The sequence below is a fragment of the Urocampus carinirostris genome, chromosome 14, assembly GCF_059441175.1.
Source record: "Urocampus carinirostris isolate Australia breed hairy pipefish chromosome 14, RoL_Ucar_1.0, whole genome shotgun sequence".
Lineage (NCBI taxonomy): Eukaryota > Metazoa > Chordata > Actinopteri > Syngnathiformes > Syngnathidae > Urocampus > Urocampus carinirostris.
In genome coordinates this window covers 23,535,824-23,557,261 of record NC_142362.1, presented here as the reverse complement: position 1 = coordinate 23,557,261, position 21,438 = coordinate 23,535,824, and the positions used below count along the sequence as shown (strand labels likewise).

The 21,438-nt window shown below is 40.1% G+C and overlaps 1 protein-coding gene across 4 annotated transcripts in view; it reads left to right on the top strand.

The window, feature by feature from the left end:
* il1rapl1a (interleukin 1 receptor accessory protein-like 1a) overlaps positions 1–21,438 on the top strand; it is a 383,889-nt gene that overhangs the window by 270,343 nt on the left and 92,108 nt on the right. For all 4 annotated transcript variants that reach the window (XM_088352943.1, XM_088352941.1, XM_088352942.1 and 1 more), the window contains exon 6: positions 797–871. In XM_088352943.1, the coding sequence (XP_088209069.1) occupies positions 797–871 (75 nt within the window). The remainder of the gene's footprint in view (positions 1–796; positions 872–21,438) is intronic.

The following is a 21,438-nucleotide window of genomic DNA, read 5'->3' as shown; positions in this document are numbered from 1 at the left end:
TACATCGCTATAAGTTAAGGACATGATCCACATCTTTTTACGTTAGACTTTGCGGCCATCATGTAGCCGTTATGGAAAACTGCATTTACCTTCTGGTTCATTCCTACAGAAATCAAACAATTTTGAAAAAGCACCAGGGAGCTGTTCGGGATTGCCAAGACCCGCATGTTGCTCCTCAGCAGGTTTAGCAGGTGGAGAGGTTCAACATTGTTGGTGATAGAAAGCCTCTTCCTGTGTTTAGCCAGTCTTAATGCAAAACACAATGTACTATGAAAAGCCGCAAAGCGGTGAACTAGCTATAACCGAAGCGCAAAGTAGCAAGTTGAATCTGTAAAACATTTGTACAGTATATGCTTAGGGCCAGAAAATAATGCGTTGTAGGCCATTAACTACACTGAGCCATTGTTTTGACACTCCAGCATTCAAACATGTCTTTAATCTTTGCCCATTCTAATTACAATTTTAGAAGTAGTTTTGGTCAATATGAACAGACAAAAAAATATTTGCCACTTAGGACTATCGTAGTTGTTCACCTCATAGTCCCATCTGAAAAATCACAACGTGATTGTGTGATGAAAGTGGAGAGCATCGCCTGATTTAGCCTTAAATTCAATCGGGAGAGCCGAGACTCTGAGAATGATAAGAAGTATAGAAAATGAAAAAGAGGCGATAAGATCAATTGGAAAGCTCTTGCAAATGTCTTCCGGACAAATAGTGAATACAAATCTTGAGAAACTGATTTTCCATCTGATCCATTCCCTCATGATGTTGAAGTGTGTCTCCTCTACTTTTTCAGCTCCTTTGACCGACAAGCCGCCCAAGATCCTGTTTCCCTCGGAAAACAAGATTAACAGCATGGAACTGCAGCTAGGTAAGATTTGTTCCACTGGCATTAATATCTGTGTTGCTTTACCATGACACCCCACGGACTTCATAAATCCCTCCGCTTGAGGATACCGAGTCACAGCTGTATTTGCCCGTAAAAGATGTGTTAAGATATTTTCTTGTATTGCAAACTGCATATCGATCACTTGTCGACTTGGGAGTTGAAGTAATATCGTGTACTTCTTGGTTGCAACCAGTAGAGGCACTGTCATTCTGAATTGCTGTTCAAATAATTCCAGTTCTGCATCCCTGGGCTCGTATAGGTGCTTGAAATCCTTAAAAATGCTTGCATTTCAATGTTGTGTTTTCAAGGCTTGAAAAGTGCTTGAATTTTGGGTGAAGTGCTCGTTAACTGTTGGCAAAAATGACACCAACACTACTGTCTGTTGGATTTACTTTGCCATTGCATTTATTCCTCCATTGTGATTAACTGCAGCTGGCATTGGTTAGTAGTGCATTGTCCTATGAAGCATCATCGCCCCCTACGGTTTCTGAGCGACAGAACCGAACACTGTGCGCGGTATGGACTTATTCAAGTACAAAAAAAATGCCTAGTGTAATCTGAGTGGTAAATGACATGCTAGTGTGGCAACACTACAAATTTACATCAAAATGTGTGTGTGTGGAGGGGGGCATACAAAAAGGAGCAATGAGCTGCAGTCAAAAATGTAAACATGTTACTGTTCTTGGACCAAAATTTGAAAATCCGTTGTCACTTTAGCAACAGAGGCAATGAGAGACTATTGACGCTTAAATTGCATTACTGACTTTGTTTTTGAAATATTGTGAAGTACGTGGTACTTTTGTTTTGTTACATCCCTGCTATTTGGTTTAATTCTCTTGTTGTGTGGGCGCATTTGTTTTCATATAAATATTTATAATTTTTTTTAAATACTGATAAAAATTTGCATCGTAGTTATTTAATGAAAAAGCAAACTTTTTTATAGCCTAAAATAGTTCCACTATGCTCATCGCAACTATAAACTAACTCGAACGGGCAAGGGTTAATTTCTTAAATTATCATGACATTTCAAAGCAAAAGGTATCGGTGTCGGATCGGTATTGATCATTACTACTGTGTATTTACTAATTCACGATATTGCCCACCCCTACCTTGTACAGAGACGAAATTGAGATTCTGTGTAAAATACGAGTACGTGGCTTTAAATCAGATGTGCTCTGCAGTCCAGAATTCACATTACCCGTTTTGGGCATAGTGGGATTTACTTTCCCGATTGGTTTATTGTTAAAAAAAGTACAATGTAGAAAATCACTTCAGTGGCCGAACATAAATGAAATAGACCATAAAATGACACCCATCCTGTCCCCCATTGAATGGTGGCGATAGCTAAGAACCCCCTAGGCTATTTTGTCAACAATGGTGAGCGCATATGGCGGGCGGTTCCATAAGCTGGTTCGCCACATGGAGAGGCAGCCACTGCCAATCGCCGTTGTTTGTCTTTTTGACGTGGGGGTCGAAACACGAAGCACGAGCAGAGTGGCGTGCTGCTTGATTTCTGAGCCCATGCCGCCTTGGCACATGGCGTGCGAAGTAACAGAATACATGTAACGCAGTTCCGGAATTAAAATCCCCAAAACATTCACAATTGTATTCCGTTACAATTATAGAAAAAAAGGATGTGATTAAAACTACGGGTGGATTTGGTTAAAATAAGATTGACATAATGTATTTAAATTACATTAACATAACATAATGCACCAAATTGTGTCTATAATAATTCAATAATCACTAACACTACTCGAAAGGCAAAGAAGAGAGAGAGAGAGAGAGAGAGAGAGAGAGAGAGAGAGAGAGAGAGAGACAGGGTTTGCACAAGGCGTGCGTGTTTATCACATACCTGTCAACCTGTACGTTTTTGCCGTACAAAGTACGTTTATTATGCATTTTAAGACGTGCACGACATACGAGAAAATCTGTACAGAAAAAGGCAAATTTGTCGATTATGGGTATACACCGACTATCACGAAACGGCAAATCAATCAAGTCAAACGAGTTCAAGTTGTGTAGTGAAAGGAAGTCCGTCTCTTTTTAGAGAACCGGCTTTTTCGTCTCGACTCATTAAAAAGAGCTGGCTCTCAAACAGCTCACTTGCTTTGATGCATTATATTACGAATTATTATGTTGTATAAATAAATTAAGAAAAAAAGGACAACATTTAGTAATTGTATTTATATAATGTTTATTTGGAGCATATTTGGTAATGAAGTAATACAAAAATAATCGACGCTTATCAAGTTACATAACTGCAATCATATGGTATTCTGATATATACATATTAGATTTTTTAACAGGTAACGAGTAACTTTAATAGATTACATTTTCAAAATGTCAATCATTACGTTTGAGTTAGGGCCGGGGTTCTCTCTCGCTGACTTTTTCTTTTAAATGATCCACCCGTCATTGCTCTTTTCAATTTTTCTTTGTGTCGCTTGGTGAAAGACCCGCGCAAAGTATTCAGTCCCCCTCTGGGTTTTCTTCCGGCTCGGTCCCTGAAATCAAGTTAATTGGTCGGGCTCAGGCTGAGTCGGGCTTAATAACCGTGGATCCGGGTCGGGTTAATTTTTTAGGCCCGATCTCAGCGCTATTTCAGAGTACGCTCTAATTTCTTATGTCAGTAATTTGGGGGGTTTCGTAATTACTAGCAACTGTAACTCATTTTTTTTTCAGTCAGGCGCCTAGCATAGCTAGACATGGAGAGTTATGCTTTTTGTCTCCCACATCACGCAGCTGAGCAGGTCACTGGGGGCACAGTTAGCTGATCAAAAGTGAAAAATTGCTGCCGTTGATAAACTGACAGGCTCATCCTAGCATGTCAGCGTAGCCATACATGAACAGGTTGCACAATGTGGCCCCTCCTGCTGTTCGGATTGTTTGCACTGAGGTGCTCAGGAAACAAGTTGCTGTAAGAAACTCCATAGTCCAAGCAAAAATTGGCTTTAGAGTTGCTAACAGGGTTTGTGAGGGTGTTTGAAATTCTTGAAAATGCGTGAATTTTAATGTTGTGTTTTCAATGTGCTTGCATTTTGGGTGAATCCCTTGTAAATGCTTGAAATTATTGCCATGTTTCACAACAAGTCTGCTTTGAAATTGTGTGAACACTGCTCTATGGTGACTTCGCTTTACCATCGTATTTCTTCCTACGTGATTAACGGAAACTGGCACTAGTTTACATGGTATCGTAATTGCCCCCTACAGGTTGTGTCCAAGAGGGCAAGTGCAAGCTACACCTAAACAGGGAACTATAAAATGTGTATTAGTGCAAGAATTATGAATCAATAACGGATATTTGTTATGGGCCTTGCAAAAAATAAGGGGTGAATTGCAATGGAAAGAACTTCCTGCAACTGAAACTGTAAACTACATATCATTGTCATTTTACACAAGTCAAGTCAAGTCAAGTCAAGTCATTTTTATTTGTATAGCCCTAAATCACGAAGAGTCTCAAAGGGCTTCACAGATCACCACACTATATTACACAGACTATTTTTCAGCCGACGAGAAGAGTAGGTTATTCATATGCTATGGAGTAGAAGTGAGTTTTAAGTTTAGATTTAAACATTTCCACAACACTTTTATGGGGAGAGATTGGTCTCAAACATATTTACACAAGAATTGTTGAGATCCCAAAAAATATTCATGACCTACTCAGGATGTAAAAATGATATGCCTTTGTAAATATTGACTCATGATTGAAAATTGCATGTGTAAAATGCAGAAAAATGTGTTGATCTGCAAAATACATGATTCACACCAGTATTTTTTTCTCTAATGGTTTTGGAGAAATTGGAAAATTGCCTTTGAAAAAGCTTAAAAAGTGCTTGGATTTGGTCATATATAAAGTGTACGCACCCTAAAACCTGAAATTATATCCCTGTCTATTGTTTTTTAATGTAGTTAGACATTAGGTAACAATATTTCAAAATTAGCAGAACATTTGCTATGCAATTTGAAAAATCAATTAATTCGTTTACTATCAGCTCATTCAAAGAAAAGGCAAAAGTTTTATTATAAAACCGGGTTCAGGTTTGGCTCAGTTCCAGGCTTGAGATCTTACCTCTACTCTGAACATCCCGCTACAATCGTGAACGTCTGTTTGGAGTTTTGTTTGCAAAATATACTATGCCATCGATTCTATTTGCCATTCATTTTACTAATTGTCAATCTTAGAGGTTTATTTATGAATTGCACTCATTAAAAGCTGTCGTATTTACTTGGACATTCACTTTGACCTCATTCTAGAGATTGTCCTACCTTTTGCTTCTGTGTCTCTTGCTACATTCAAAGAGATTGGGAATTCATCATTTTTGGACTTCATACGATTAAGTAAGCATGGGAAAACCTCAGAGAAGGATTAGTTAAAGTCAGGTAAAAAATGACTCTATATCACTGACCTCAATTTGACATTATACACGAAGTGATAATAAAGAAAACCTACCAGATGAAAGTGAGTAACAGAAATATAAAGATACATTCACTTCATTGTTTTCTATGTTAATGAATACAATCAACAAATGGTGGTTTCATTTTTAAATAGGTTTAATTCTACTCTGGATGTTATTTTTAATTAGCAATTTTCGTTTTAACTTGCCATTTTCAGGTTAGCGCATGTGACATTGCATCTAACTCTAATCATTTTAATGATGTTTTTAATTGAAAATCTGCTTGTTTTTTTATACCATATACTATAATGTTTACTCTTTTAGACACAGGGCAAATCCACCTATTTTTATTTAATCAAATTGTATAATTTTGTTTTTTTGATTGTATCATGAGTTTAACGTTTTTCGGAGGCGGATAATTACTGACAAAAATATAAACCGGACAAAACTTCCAGCTGGCAAGGTACAGGAAGTCCCCGATGGATCAATGACAGAAAACAAGGGGTCGGGGAAATAAAGTACAGAAACATCAAGATGGAAAGCAATGATCTGACAGCTTCAGCTGTAGGCACAGTCATTATATAACGGGTTTTCAATAGGGACAAGGTGTGGGTCATAATCATCAGGTATGGGTATCATTCAATACAACTGGGTTCACAATGAGGATTAGGTAAGGGTAATACTTGGAAGTTATGGGAATCTTCAAATCCATCTGCCCACTGACACCCTTTGGAGGACTGTCAGTGGGCAGATTTCATTAAAAAAAATCGGAAATGACTTATATTCTGTGAAATTACAATTTTGAAAATAATTTTGCCGTTTTATTACATCGCTATAAATTAAGGACATGATCCACATCATTTTACGTTAGACTTTGCCGCCATCATGTAGCTGTCCCTACATTATCATGTAGGGACATGATAATGTAGGGACACAAATGCCCCTACATGATAATGCGCGACAATGATGTTCATATGACTATCAGGCACGTCTTTCCATCATAATAAAATAAACTGTAATCTCCGCATATCGGTACTCACACCATTGATCTTTTCTATTTAAAAAAAAAGTTCCCCAAAACGCCGATGCTGCCTAAAATGTAGTCTAGTGATTCAAGCACGTTATGCTGACAGCGCAGTCCTAAAATGTAAGGCTTACGTTTCCTCAAGGCTTTGGAGCATTGAGATTCCACTGCGAATACGTGTGTTCTTGATTGTGCGTTTTGTGTGAGAAATAGTACTAACGGTCGGCCATCGGTCAGTGCCGCTCTCTTTGGCCGCCGTCCTAGCAGCAGTTTGGTCCTAGCTTGTCCTTGTCTGTGTCTGTCCTTGGTGATTTAGCATCTCGTCCCGGCCTTGGAGACTCCGCGAGAGCGAATGCAAACAATAGTGTTGAGCAATGCGGCAGCAAAGTTCCAAAGGGAGCCTCTTAAACTCGTCCGATTGTCCCTTTGCGCTTTTTTTATGCTCCCTGGCCATCGGGAGTCAAATGATGGAAATCCTGCTGATTGAATGCCAAGGTTCCGTGATCATAATTCTGTGATTAAATTACTGTTCAATGTCAATTTATTAGTCTATTTGGCCTATGCTTTTAGATATTACAAGAGTTGTGGTCATCTCATCTCATCTCATTAGCTGCACCGCTTATCCTCAGTAGGGTCGCGGGGGTGCTGGAGCCCATCCCAGCAATCATCGGGCAGTGGGCAGGGGACACCCTGAACTGGTGGCCAGCCAATCGCAGGGCACACAGGGACAGACAACTCGCTCGCTCATTCACACCTAGGGACAATTTGGACCGGCCAATCTACCTGAAATGCATGTTTTTGGAATGTGGGAGGAAACCGCAGTGCCCGGAGGAAACCCACGCAAGCACGGGGAGAACATACAAACTCCGCACAGGAAGTCCGGTAGCTGGATTTGAACCGACACAGGAGGTTCCCAAGACCTTAGAACTGTGCCGCACACGCGCTAACCACTGCTCCGCCGTGCTGCCCGAGTTGTGGTCATTTGATTCCAAAATGTGCAAGGTATTAGGAGTCTTCTCTCCTTATGTACAAAATCAATTTACATTCATTGACCTGGCAGATACATTTTAGTTCTGGATAATCACCTGATATCTTAAAGTATTTCAGATGATTTTGTTCACCCACAGATATAAAAGAGGCTATTATATAAGTAATTTTCTTTAGCTTTGCTTTCCAGCTTTTTGCTTTTTTTTTGCTTTTCAGTGCTTTATCATTCCACAGATAAAAAATAAATAAAAGAAAAGGTTAAAAAATAAGCAACAAAAAGATAAGCAATAAAAAGATAAACATAAAAGATATTCCAACTGTTCAGGTTTCTAAGAGTCTGTCCAGGTCTTAAATCCCGCCCCTTACATGGAACTTTCGACATAAGGGGCAGGGTTTGTTTTTTCTGCTTTCCTATTGGCAGTAACGACCGGGAGTGGGCGTGGCTTCACACCTTACTTTAATCTAATTGGCTGTGACATCATTTGATGGGTTTACTTGACGTAAGCGGCCTTTCTTATTCACTATTGTCCTTGAGTGACAACATTTTTGTTTTATTCAATAAAAATATTCTTAATGCTTTAGGGGGTGTTGATCAGTAAGTATCAAGCTTCTGGGAATGATTTCAGTATGATAAATCACCACTGTCTGACAGGAATGGTGTATACTTCACAATTTAATTGAGTTTTTAACAATTTTCTAAACAAAAATAAAATAAAAATCCCACCCAAACAAACCAAAAGAACCATGGACATAATAACACCTTATCATGGGGGAGAAAGAGAGAGACATAAAAAAAACTAGTACACCTAATGGGAAGTGCGGTGTTATTCACTAAAAGGCGTTACAGATTGTGGTTGTGGATAAAGAGTTCCCAAAGTCATCCCACCACTCATTAGTCCCATTCAACATTTTCACTCTCTCCAGCAAGATATTGTGTCCATCATCAACATTTTCCAAAAGGTATGGCTGGGCTATCCGTGAGCGTCCAATGTCTCAGATTTTTCTGAGAGCATACATTGTACATTTCAATCATTTTTCCATATATTCAAAAATAGTTTAAGAACATTCACATGGATCAGGAATCAGTGTACCTTTTTCATTACTACATTTTCAACAAAAATCATCTTTGAGCAGTCCTATTCTGAAAGGTTTCGATGGTGTAAAATAATAAGTGTTGACCAAGATCTTTGTCTTCTCATTGAGTAACCCCCCTCTTTTGTGTTGCTTTGCTTCCTCTATCCAGCGATTGAGAGTGTATAGGCGGGTCCTGATTAAGATCGTGTGATCGAGCCTGTGGTAATATCAGGTGCTTAAACGTTCTTGCATAGTTCATGCATCGTTCATGCATCAATTCGTGCAATAAAATTTTATTTTGCAAGCAAAGTACCCTTGTGTGTATGGAAAGCATTGTTTAGATATTGGAGGTATAACGGATGGAAAAAAAAGTAAAAGTTCTGTGTAGCATCCTTTCACAAAAAGTCATTTTCTCAGAAATTTAATGAAAGTTTTCTTTTGATATATTATTTGCTTGTATAACTACATAAATCAATGTTCTGTAACCCTCAAAAATGAGTCAAAATGGCAAAAATTGGCTGGCATCGTCACTTCCCAATTAAGACATATCTGGCATTGAATGAGTTAATGGTAGATGGGGATAATACCCTGCTTGATATCGCCTATCTGGTCAGTCAATCCGTGCAGTTGAGAGGGACCACATCTCATTTTATTTTAATTTTGGGATTTTATTCCCTTTTTCTGCCCATAATACTGGATCCCAAGAAAGTGTAAAGGAAATGTGGATAACAGTGACAACAACAATTGAAACGATTAAGAAATAGGATAATGGTGCAAAAGTATGCCATTAGAGAGCTGCTGGAGGGTAGAGTAAATGGTTTCAAAATGTTACATTTTTTGCTTCTTACCAGGATATTAATCTTTATTAACTGCATTAACAATTATTATAATAATTATTATAATTTAGGTACACACTTTTAAAAAGTCACATCGAAAATATTAATAAAGTAGTTTAGGGGGTTACTTATATGTGATTTACTCCATACAATATTTCAAGTTGTTTTGTTTTTGCTGGTCATTCTGTTTTTTGAGAAAAAAAAAAAAAAAAAAAAAAAAAAACATAAAAGGGAATATATTTTACGATATCAAATTTAGTTGGAGGCACACGTTTAATGCCATTAATTTACTAGTCAGGCGCCTGTGAGAATGTTTCTTCTACCATAAGGCCCAATGGCTAAAATGACTTTGACATCCCTTGACAGTTTCTTGTGTTTATCGTATGCATTGGACCGTTTGGTATGATTGGGCCAATTTTTTACCGTTTTTTTGAAGAACTGTAAAGGCAGCAGCAGCAGGAGCTTAGAAAATAAAAATGGCTCCACGTGTGTCCTGACAGGGTTGCCTATACATCTTCCAGCATGCTGCAGACATTTTACTGCCATCCGCTAGATCCCTTCACCTTCCCACTTCATCTCCCGCTATGCCCAACTCCAACATCCTAGAGGGCTGGCCCCCATCGCTTGGGTGTGTTCTGCCTGCAGTAAATCTGCCACGGCACCTCCATAAAGCTGTTTGGGGCGTGACTCGACAAATATTAAGGAAGTTGGAATGGAAAAAACAAAAAATAAATACTGGCGGGAGAGATAAAGTGTGTGCAGACGAAGAGCTTCGCTGCCAAATATTTACCTGGTCTTGGACAAGCTGCTGGGAGCCTGTGGCAGAATGTTGCATGATGTTTTGTGGATTTGTTTTTCTGCTTGATTTTTATATTTATTCATTTTTCCATCACGACTGAATACCTGGACCCAACGCGCCCCTATTTATGTACAGCGCTTTGCGAAAGTATTTCCCCAACCAATAACTTTTTGACACTTTGCCATATTTCAGACCTTAGGTTTATAAATAAAAAAGTCAAATTATGTCTTGTTGTTTAAAGAAAACCACATTTATTCAGCAATTTGAATTTTGCTAACTGATAAAAAAAATCGAAAAGTAGTCATTGGAAATGTTTTGTCCGCCTTTGCGGAAATACAACCTCCTTTTGCTACCGCCACCTAACGTTTTTTTGGGTATGCCTATTCTTTCTAACAAAACAGTTCCTTTAGGTTTGAGGTCCGAACTCTGGCTTGGCCATTCTAACACATTTTCATTGTTAGGTTTAAACCATTCTATTGTTGATTTTGCTTTATGTTTAGGGTTGCTCTCCTGTTTAAAGGTAAACCTGGGGCCCACTCTCAGGTCTCTTGCAGACTCCAACAGATCTTTCTGCCACAATCACCTTGTATTTGGCTCCATCCATTGTCCCAATCTGTTCTGGAGTAAAACCACCCCAGAGCATGATGCTGCCACCACCATGTTTAACAGTGGGGATGGTGTTTTCAGGGTAGTGTGCTGTGTTACTCTTATGCCAAATGAAACCTTTTGCATTCAGTCCAAAGAGTTCAATTTTGGCCTCATCTGACAAGAGCACCTTGTTCCACCTTGCTTATTTGTGTCCCCAATAAGGATTCTTGCAAAAGCCAAATGGGCCTATCCCTACATGCAATTTCTTCCGCTTATTCATGGTTGGGTTGTGGGGGCAACAGCCTCAGCAGGGAAGCCCAGACTTCCCTTTCCCCAGTCACTTCATCCAGCTAATCAGACAGGATCAAGGCATTCCCAGGCCAACCTAGAGACATGGTGTCTTCAGCGTGTCGTCTGTCGCCCCCGGGGCCTCCTGCCGGTCGGACATGCCCGGAACCACTCTGGAGGGAGGCGTCCAGGAGGCATCCTTGTTAGATGCCCGGGCCACCTCAACAGCGGCTCTACTCTGAGACTCCCGGATGACCGAGCTTCTCACTTTTTTCCTAAAGGAAAGTTCAGCCACCCTGGAAGGGGATTACAACTTATAAGGCCTCTTCTCAAGGTTTCTATTTTCCTCACGCTGAGGTTTTGAGTTTTTCCTTGCCCGCATGTTGGTTTAAGATCAGGCGATGGTGTCATTGTAATCCTGTGCAGTCCTTTGAGACATTTTTGTGATTAAGGGCTATACAAATAAATCTGACTTGACTTGAAACCCATTGCAGCCGCTTGTGTCCGGGATTTTGTTCTTTTGACCGATAAATTGAAAGCTTTGCCTTTCGGTTCAGCCCCTTCCTCACCCTGACGGACCTTTCCATCGTAACCTCACTCGTGAACAAGACCCGAGATACTTGAACTCCATTTTGACAGTATTGCTTACACAATGCTCCGAAAGATGTGCGAATGTTGTGAATTAGTCATTTAGGTCAACATTGGATCATTCAGAAGTCATCAGGGAACTTCCAGAATTAGTTGGCTGAGCTGAGAGAACAGGGGGCCTATCTTTTTGCAACACATACTTTTTAGCTTTTTTCATTGTAAATATACAGAATTTTCACGACCATAAGACACACCGTGTTAAAAGGCACAGTCTCTAGCGCTACACAGGATGCACAGCACTATAGGGAGCGAGGGCCCTCTGCTACGGCCACTGATGTGTTGAAAAATGACAACATCACCAGCATGAAATGTCCCCCTTCGCGCATACAAACTGCAAATGCTACGTGCTTCACTGTTCTATTACATTCTACCAAAAATTAGTGCCAAAGACTTTGCTGGAGGAGGGACATTTTATGTATGGGGGAGAGGGGGCTTTTTTAGGCACGACACCACCTTACACCATTGAAAAGCATTAAAATGTGCATATTTAAAAAAAAAATAGTGTTAGCAAAACTGATTTTGGTTGTGATTATTTGTGTATTGATCACAAAGTAAAACACACGGAAAAGAACTTGTCGGACTTTGTTTTTCAGCTTCCTCCACTTGCGACCTTTCGATTCATTAATCTTCAATCCTCTCATGTCTGCTCGGTTTCCATGTTCTTCCGCGTAGCATAGAAATCAACACACCACAGCGGACGGAAACATGGAAAGCATTCAATGGAAGAAAAGTGCGGTTTTGGATTTAATTCATGATTCAGGGGAATAGTATCTTCAGCCTCTGGTTGCACAGTAACTACACCAAAATGAATGCTGAAATCGACTAGAAAGCATGTTGAATAAAATAAAAAAAAACAGACTGATAAACAGCACATGGCGGTCAAATTGTTAAGTTTTCGTTAAAACAAAAGAAAATCTCACAGATCAGATTAAAACACGGCTTATCAAAAGGATTTAAGACCTGGACAGACTCTTAAAAAACTGAACAGACGTCATGTTGAAATATCTTTTTGTTGTTTATTTTTTAACCTTTTCTTTTATTTGTTATCTGTGGAATGACAAAGCACTGAAAAGCAAAGCTTAAAAAATATACTTCACCTTCTTTCACTTATGTATATGGCCTACCTTAGAACAGAAAGCCTGGCTCTGGACCCAGTACAAATCTGAGTTTTAAATCCCTGCACTGAGACTTTTAAATAAAATACCATGCACATTTTGGATTCAAATGACCACAACTCTTGTAATATCACCACCACCACTTCCCGTCGGTGATAACCAATAATTAAAAAATAATAACGCAGGTCACATCGTTCAGCTCACGCCAAGTGGCTGTTTAAGCATGACAGGAAGTGGGCTGGACCGGATGTGGCTATTTTGCCATGACCGAAAGTGGGCGGGACTATGTGACCTACTTAATTCCTATTGGTTGTGAACACCAGAAGTGGGCGGGACTTACCACTGAAGGGGGGGAACTTTTTCGGGAGAATGTAATAAAACAGTGAACCGCAAGCTTTTTCTGCTTTACTATTGGATGCTACAAATGGGAGAGGGTGTGGCTATGTGACCGACTTAGGCTGTGACGTCATTTGATGGGTCGATTTGATGTAGCGACCCTAACTAATTCTCTGACAATACTTCTGAAAACATGTATACATTATGGCACTGAATAAGTTAAGGAGTGTAATTGACGCCATTTTTGTTCTACCACTTACAATTATTTTGCCAAGTGAAAGTCCCATGACCTAATGAAAAAGGGTCAGCGACTCATTTTGGGGTCCTGACCCTCCAGTTGAGAAATATTATATCAGGGGAAATAAAATCAACCTTGCATTCATGCGGACTATTAGTACTCACCACTACACTGCTATGCTTGCGCTCGCACGGCAGTGGTTGAAACTGTGTGATAATTGTAACTGATTGAGCACTTGACTGTCCCCCAAAGCAAACAGATGGACGCGCTGGAGCGTAAAGTCATGAATGTCCATTATTCCGCAGAGCGGGACATAATCGTGCGAACAGCGACGAACATTGCCCCGCTTACGCGTTGGCCATCTGCAGCAGCGCCACAACTCAAAAGATGGCTGATTTCCCTCACCTCGCTCCCATCTATCTTTATCATCTCCATCTTAGTAACACCCGCATCGCTGCAAAAGCGCTTTGTCGGAACGCCAGTGCCTAAGACGCACATTTTCCATTTCAATCAGGCAGCAATTAGCAGATTTGCTTGTGTAGCCAGAATGGATCCGTGCAAATCTAGGGATTGGCTTAGAGCACGGGAAGGTTAATGTTTATGTCAACCTTGGCTCTCGTTCTGCAAGGTGCAATGTGTTGACGCCCCCATCAACCAAATTTTCCAAAAGGATTGCCAAGCTGCGCTAATATCCATAATAGACATTTTAAATTACCATTTAGCTTGGATTCAACATTTGTTTTCTTTGTTCGGGTTTTACTCAGGGTTTGGACGGGTGCTTGGAATATGTGAGAATGCTTGAATTTTATTATTGTGTTTTTGACGATTGAAAAGTGCTTGAATTTTTGGTGAAGTGCTTGTAAATGCTTGGAATTCTTGCCATGTTTCTCAACAGGTTTGCTTGAAAGTCATGGTGACACTTCTCTCTGGTTGTTTCTCTTTGCCTTTGCATTCCTTCTTCCCTCGTGATCAGTAGCCTCTGGCTGTCATGATGTCTGATTAATTTCACCTGTGCCCGCTCGTTTGGCGACAGCCGCTGCTGGCTTCCTGATTGGTTCCCCGCCCTACTTAAGCCAGCCCTTTCACTCGTCTGTTGTCAGTCCAGCAGCGAACCTCTGTTTCTACAAGGCAAGCATTTTGACTCTGAGTCCCATCGATCACACCTTTTTCACTCGTTTTCCACCCGTCCGTTCCTGATTTCCCCGTTTTTCTCCGGCTACGACCTGTTTTTTAACCCCAACCTCGTTTTCATCGTCCTGGCTTACGACTCATTTTTTGATCCCGACCACGTTTTGCTCTTCGCTCCCAGCTATTTAAAACCTTCCTATTTCACTATCGACCTGTTTTTCTGTCTACGACACTACGATCTCCCGCTCCGGGAGATCCACTTCCGCATTCAAAACAGGTTCCGATTCTGTGAGCGGCTTGCTTCCCACGTCCAGCAAGCACCGGATCGCTCAATAAACTTGTGGTTAACGTTTCGCACATGGGTCCTAATTCCGTTCTGGTCATGACACTGGCATTATCCTATGACATGTCATTGCCTTCAAGAGGACAGGTGCATGTTACACCTAAACAAGGCACTATGAAGTTTTTCCCTGTGGTAAAATACAATAGGAATAACTTCCAGCAACTGAAAATGTAAGCAACATATTATCATCATATTTCCTAAACGACAGATCAGTTCTGCAAATATAGTCACAATTTACAGAAGATCTAAAAATCCTTTGTCTTGATAGATGCACAGGCAAGATTAAAACTTGAATATGTAAATTAAAAGTGTAGCTGTGGCTCTGTCGAATGAATAATTTACACTGGATTTCTTATTGTAATGGTATCAGGGATTTTGGAACACAAGCTTTAAAAGTCATTAAAAAGTACTTAAATCTGGCCATTAGAAGAGGTGTACTGTGAGATTGGAACAAACAGTGCCCCCTCTATTCATTTAACTATGCTTGCAAACACAAGAAAAGTGGGATTAATCTTCAAAATGGAACATAGCAGTTATGTTTATCTTTATTTTAACTATGACAGTAATATGCCCGTTTTTAGCACATAAACTCAAATTACGGTAAACCCTTGGTTATTACAGTTATTAGGGACTAGGACCTAAGCGAAGCGTGAAAATCCGCGAAGTAGCCTTTGTTAAAGCCCCCATGGGTCAAACTTACCTCAAGATGATGTCCTTACTGACTGAGTAAAGGACTGTAACAAAATAACAACTCTAGATCTACAAATGGAAACACAAACGACAGAATTGCAGTTAAATGAATGGTCTTTATTGTCATTATACAAAAGTTAGCAAGGCTTCTCCTTTCAGTGTAAGCAAGCGATTTAGAGAGTGGATACATGCTAGCACCTGATAATGAGACACACTTTAGAAAATCTGTCAAATTATTTTACTGATCCGGCCTGCCAGAGAACAGAAAGTCTGGATCTGGCCGCAGAGTCTGACGTCCACGGTTTAGAGAAATATTGCAACCCAATGCCGATTTGTGGTTTTCCGCCTGTTAGGAATTAAACTATTAAAAATGTATCGTTTACCAAATTGTTCAAATTAGTTGTCTGACTCCATTAACCAAACACAACAATGCATGCTCGCTTCTTTATGGAAAAATGAACAAGAGACCGGCATTTCCACACGGGGGCAGATTTAATTTCTTAAATAATAAACTAAGTAAATTCCATCGATTTAGCCGAATTAGTGTCGCTCTTCATCGAGCCTCTCTCTCTCGGAATTTCTTCCTCTGCCCACGCCTTTCTCCCAAGCTGTCGTGTCGGCTCCTCCCATGGGGCGGGCCAGGAACGCCCATGTCGGCTCCACCTCGTTGCCATGTCGTTGCCTCGATGTCTGGACCGGTCAAAACATCACCGCGCGTGTCCACGTCATCAGGGCTTTGTTCTCTAAACATCGCCCACCATCTGCGTCACAATTCTGATATCAACAGAACTAAACAAAATATTCGCTTACGGAACAGCGTGACCTGTCATTGAACTTAAGCCTTCTCTGTGGAAAATCTTCATTGCATTCAATAAATTTAACTTGTACAAAATCCTTTATAGTAAAATGTATAAAAATCCCTCACGCCCATGACGGTGGAAAATTGCCAGGTCCAAACAAATCCCTAATTCCATGTTACGTTTGCACGTAAGAGCAATGCGGAAAATGTTTGATATCTGAAACTGCTAGGAATCGGATTTCTGCACAGTGAGCTATCACTTCATCCACGGAAACCGATTCACATCACAGAGGCTCGGACGGCTTCCCGAAGAGCATCAAAGTTGCGGGGTGCCCTCGTCTGTCCGCGGCTCTTCCATAGGTCACCATCCAACCTTTTCCTGCCCCCTTTCATTCCCATGTCTAGGGTGTGACAGCTATGTTGGCCGGGCCCAGCTGTGACATGTCACCTCGCCCTGGCGGGTGGGTGAAATTGAAATTGACATTGCTCTGGAGAGTTACGCGAGGGTCGAACCACAGTCACGTCTCTGAATTGCCTCTTGTCACTTTAATGCTCTCTATCTGCCTGCGCGCACACACATTCATTGGTCTATTTTTCCCATATATCCGTTAGCACATATGAGGTTTTCCTTTTTTTTTTTGGCTCGAGATAGCAGTGCAATACTTTCATTTTGGGGAGGGTCAAACACAATATAACCTGGTATTTGCCCCGTTTAAAATAATGGCTTTAAGATAATTAATTGATATTAACTGTTCTATTGTACTACTGTTTACTGTTTTGTTGAAAAGGGAAAAAAATGTAAAAGTGGAAGGCTATACATCACATGAGTTTTAGGTGCATAAACGATTTTTTGATTTTTCCTTAGTCATTTATGTCATGAACCGGAACAGGATCAGGACCCAAATGCGTGACGTTTCTCACACAAGCCTTTTATTTTATGGGAAATGGGGAGTCATGCACGTTAGGCAGCAGTCTGGGGCGGAATGATAGGAAGCCAGAGGCCGACGAGATCGATTCCAATTGCCCGAGCAGATATCGGACAGAAGGGGGCGATACCGGACAGGAGGTGACAGACAGGATAGATATCAAAACAGGATATCGAAACTGGAAACTGAAATTAAACAGGACAAAATAAACGGGAACAATACCGGACATGAAATACCAACAGGAAACAGGACCGAGTCAAAACCCACGTCTTGCGGGGAAGAGGTTCGTTGACGGAGTGACAAAGGAAGAGTGAGAGCACTGAGCTTAGATAGACGGAAAGCCAATTTGTCAACGAGCCGCAGCTGGCGCCACACAGGCAGGGCCAATTGGGCGCCATGACAACCGAGTCATAACGTATAAATATGTTTTCAGAAGCATTGTGCGTACGTGCTCTAACATAAAAATATGTTTATTTGTTTGTGTTTGCTTTACTTAAAAAATAGATATATTCTAAAATATTTGGCGCTGCTTATCAGTAAGTATTAAGCCTCTGGGAATTATTTCCATAGGATTAATCATTGATCAGTTGTGTTTACACACATCAAGAATCCCCCACTTTTTTGTGTTGCTTTGCTTCCTTCCACTGATAAAGAGTCATCGGAAACATCAGGCACTTAAAAGTTCTCGCAAAGTTCATGCATGAGTTCAATGTTTTTTCAATAAAATGTTATTTTTGAAGCTAAGTGCCCCTGTGTTCATGGAAAACATTGTTTGGATATTAGAGTTATAAAAGATACCAAAAAAAGCACCAAATTTAAACGTCTGCTTTAGATGCATCCTTTCACAAAAAGCCACTTTTCTCCCAAGTTTTCTCGTAAACGAGTACTCTATTTTCAAGAAACTAAACAATGTTCAATTGTTGTATGGTAAAATCTAAAAACATACCTCAACCTCTCTTTTGATATGGCATGCGTCTATATAGTTAATTGGTATAATGGCGGCGCCCTCTGTTGGCTGCGGCTGCATCGACTCGCTACAACGGGTCAGGTGTATCGACATTTCGTTCTGTGTACATTGTTACAAAGAATGACAATACAAAGGAAATTATTATTATTATTATTATTATTATAGTTACAGAACAAAAATTTCTATAGGCTTTTAAAAAACAAAGTGGGGTGCGTTGTTTGAGGTTTTCTTAGAAAAAGTTGAAAGTGGAACATTCTATCTATTGAGTACTTTACATGTTAACAATGCCAAACTGAGTTTAAAGAGCCATTGTGCTTTTTTCTCCCTACTGCGCCTCTCTGCTTTTTTTTTTATTACTTTTATCGAGGCTGTTCAGGGAGAAATACATTAAGTAGGAGGAATGGTTGTGGAGAGTGACTTCATGCTCATCCCCCGCTGTTTTATCTTTTTTCGTTGTATTTGTTAGTGTAGCATGAAAATGGTGAAAATAAGAAATTACCTTTTTTAAGGACAGTCCAAACGTCAAACCAAACCTTAAGAAATATGAAAAAAGAAAAAAGTATTTGAGCATGTCTGAGAAATGCACGTACTTGCATGCTCATCTAGACAGAATTGACAGAGGCTACAATGATGACACAGGCCAGGAGGTGGCGGCCACTATTAAACAAGTGTAGAGAAAATTGTTTTAAATTGAAATTACATGGTTCAGAATCTAATTTGGTGGTTACAGGCGGGTTATAGACTGTTGACAGAGTACCAGGTGGTGCTCATGATTTCCAACCCGAATTATTTCCCAAACTATTATCTTTTGTCTCTGTGGTAACAAGAGGGAAACGATGTTCACAACATATTGTATTTTACTTTTGACTTAACGATTTTGCAGTTAATTGATATGGATAATGATTGATCAGTCCAAATGGAAAATATATAAAAACACAAAAACAAATGCACATGCAATGTGGTTTGATTCTAAAAAAAACTACGATTTATTTAATGTCAAGAAAAAAAATAAATTTGAAGAAAGAACAGAAGTCATTTTTGACACGAGAATCTCGCATTTCTAGTTAACAAAAGACGACCACACAGTGCTTGCCATTCCCGCGACGTGGAGAGATATCAGAAAACGATTTTACCGTATTTTCCGCACTATAGGGCGCACCGGGTTATAGGGCGCACCCCCAAAAAATAGTTTTTGGTCCTATATCTTCCATAGATAAGGTGCACCGGATTATAAGGCGCTACAATGGGAACGTCGACAAAACAGTCAGATGATTCAGTCCAACTGATTACCCCCTTAACATTCCCAAAGTTTGCAAAGAAGCAAATACGTGTCGTAGACACGTGCGGATGCGGTGTCCGTACGATGTCACTTAAATGCGTCATTTCAAATATCATTCGGAAGGTTGAAGTCTTGGGATTCAAGAAATGCCAAACATTTCTATGTTTCTATTTTCGCTCACAACTTTACTGTGCATATGACAATAAACACTTGGAATTAAGTTGAATTCACTCAACTCATCACAGCAACATCAAGATCGTTCTAAAACAAAATACCGAGAAATATAAAGCCGCATAACTCACCTAAGTTCTCACGTTCAATAATGATACGCAATCATGGTCTTCTTACAACCGTGAGTGAAGTAAATCCAGGAGAGTAGAATATTTACAAATACAGACTAATGAAACATGTTTCTTTATGGCATACTTTAGCAAGCTTGCTACGCCATTGCTAAACTCGGCCGATTGCAGGGTTTGTTTTGGCCCTCTGGACAATCCGAGGCTCCGAATGACTTCAGCCAATAGCGATCGATTTAACGGATGATTGACACATCTTTTTCGGCCAATTGCAGGGTTTGTTTTGGCCCTCTAGCCAATCCGAGGCTCCGAATAACTTCAGCCAATAGCGATCGATTTAACGGATGATTGACACATTGGTTAGCCAATGAAACGCCGGTATATAAATCCCAGCATACACCGCGGACTACTCCACATGCGGGGTAAAATCGAGTCGGCGGCTGTTGAGTAAGTTGCGAGACCTTGCGAATTTAATATTGAGCCATATATAAGGCGCACTGTGTTATAAGGCGCATGGTCAGCTTTTGAAAAAAATTAAGACTTTTAGGTGCGCCTTATAGTGCGGAAAATATGGTAGTCTGAAAAGTTGGGGTTAAATCTTTTATTTTACGAAAACTTGTGCATGTATACGCATTTGAATAGCTTGATTGCTTGGAGTTTCCCTTCATCTGGGATATGCTTGGTACCACAATTAACTGTGTTCTTATAGTACTGAGACAAATACAAACCGTGGCTCACATTCTATCTTCTGCCTCCATAGCCAAAATGAGAGTTGCATCCATTTGTATATAGTGTAACTTATTTTTTCCGTTTTGAAGAGGATGTATGAGAATCACTAAGACGGCCAAATGTAAATACCTCAGGTTTGTTGTCATTTTTTATGAATAACAGAGGGTAAAATCCAGTGACAAATTAGTATCTGAAGGTCGCTAACCTTTTTTTTTTCATTAACTTCACAAACAAATGTCACTCAAACAATACTTGGTAAAATTGATCCTGAAACCTTTTCTGCTAAATACATTTATTATCAAAGTCCTCTCTGTTGAAAGAAAAACGAGGCAGGCTGTTGTAGTAATCAGATCCCAGAAATGATGTTTGATACTCAATAATCTTGTAGGTGATAATATGATATCTATAGAAATGCCAGAATAACGATTCTTGCAAACTCTGATTCATCAAAGCTCTGACGACAATTCGACAAGCATTCTTAATCGGCGATGCAATAAAACACATGGCCTGACAGCAAGAAATATACCACATGAACAACCAGAGTAACTGAATAGTGCTAAATATAACCTGCTTTCATGTGACAGACTTGAGGCCATATTCAGTCGAAATAACAATATGTACTGGCTTAATCCTTTATCTTCGTTTTGTGCAATATTGTCATGGATGCCATGGCGCCCAACTGGCCCCGCCCGTGTGGCACCAGCTGCGGCTCATTAACAGATTGGCTTTCCATCTTTTTAAGCTCTCTCTTACTTTGTCAGTCCGTCAACGAACGTGGGTTTCGACTCTGTCCTGTTACCGTTGGTATTTCCTGTATTTTTTGCTCCTGTTTACTTTGTGCTGTTTAATTTGGGTTTCCAGTTTTGTTTCCGTCTATTTTTGTCCTGTTTATTATTTTCTCTAGTTTTCGTTCCCGTCTGGTTTCTCCTGTTTATTTTCGATATCCAGATTCATTATAAATCCTGTCTGTCCCGTCCTGTCCGGTATGGACACCATCCGTCCGATATCAACTCGGGCAATTGGAACCGATCTCGTCAGTTTCTGGCTTCCTGTCTTTCTACG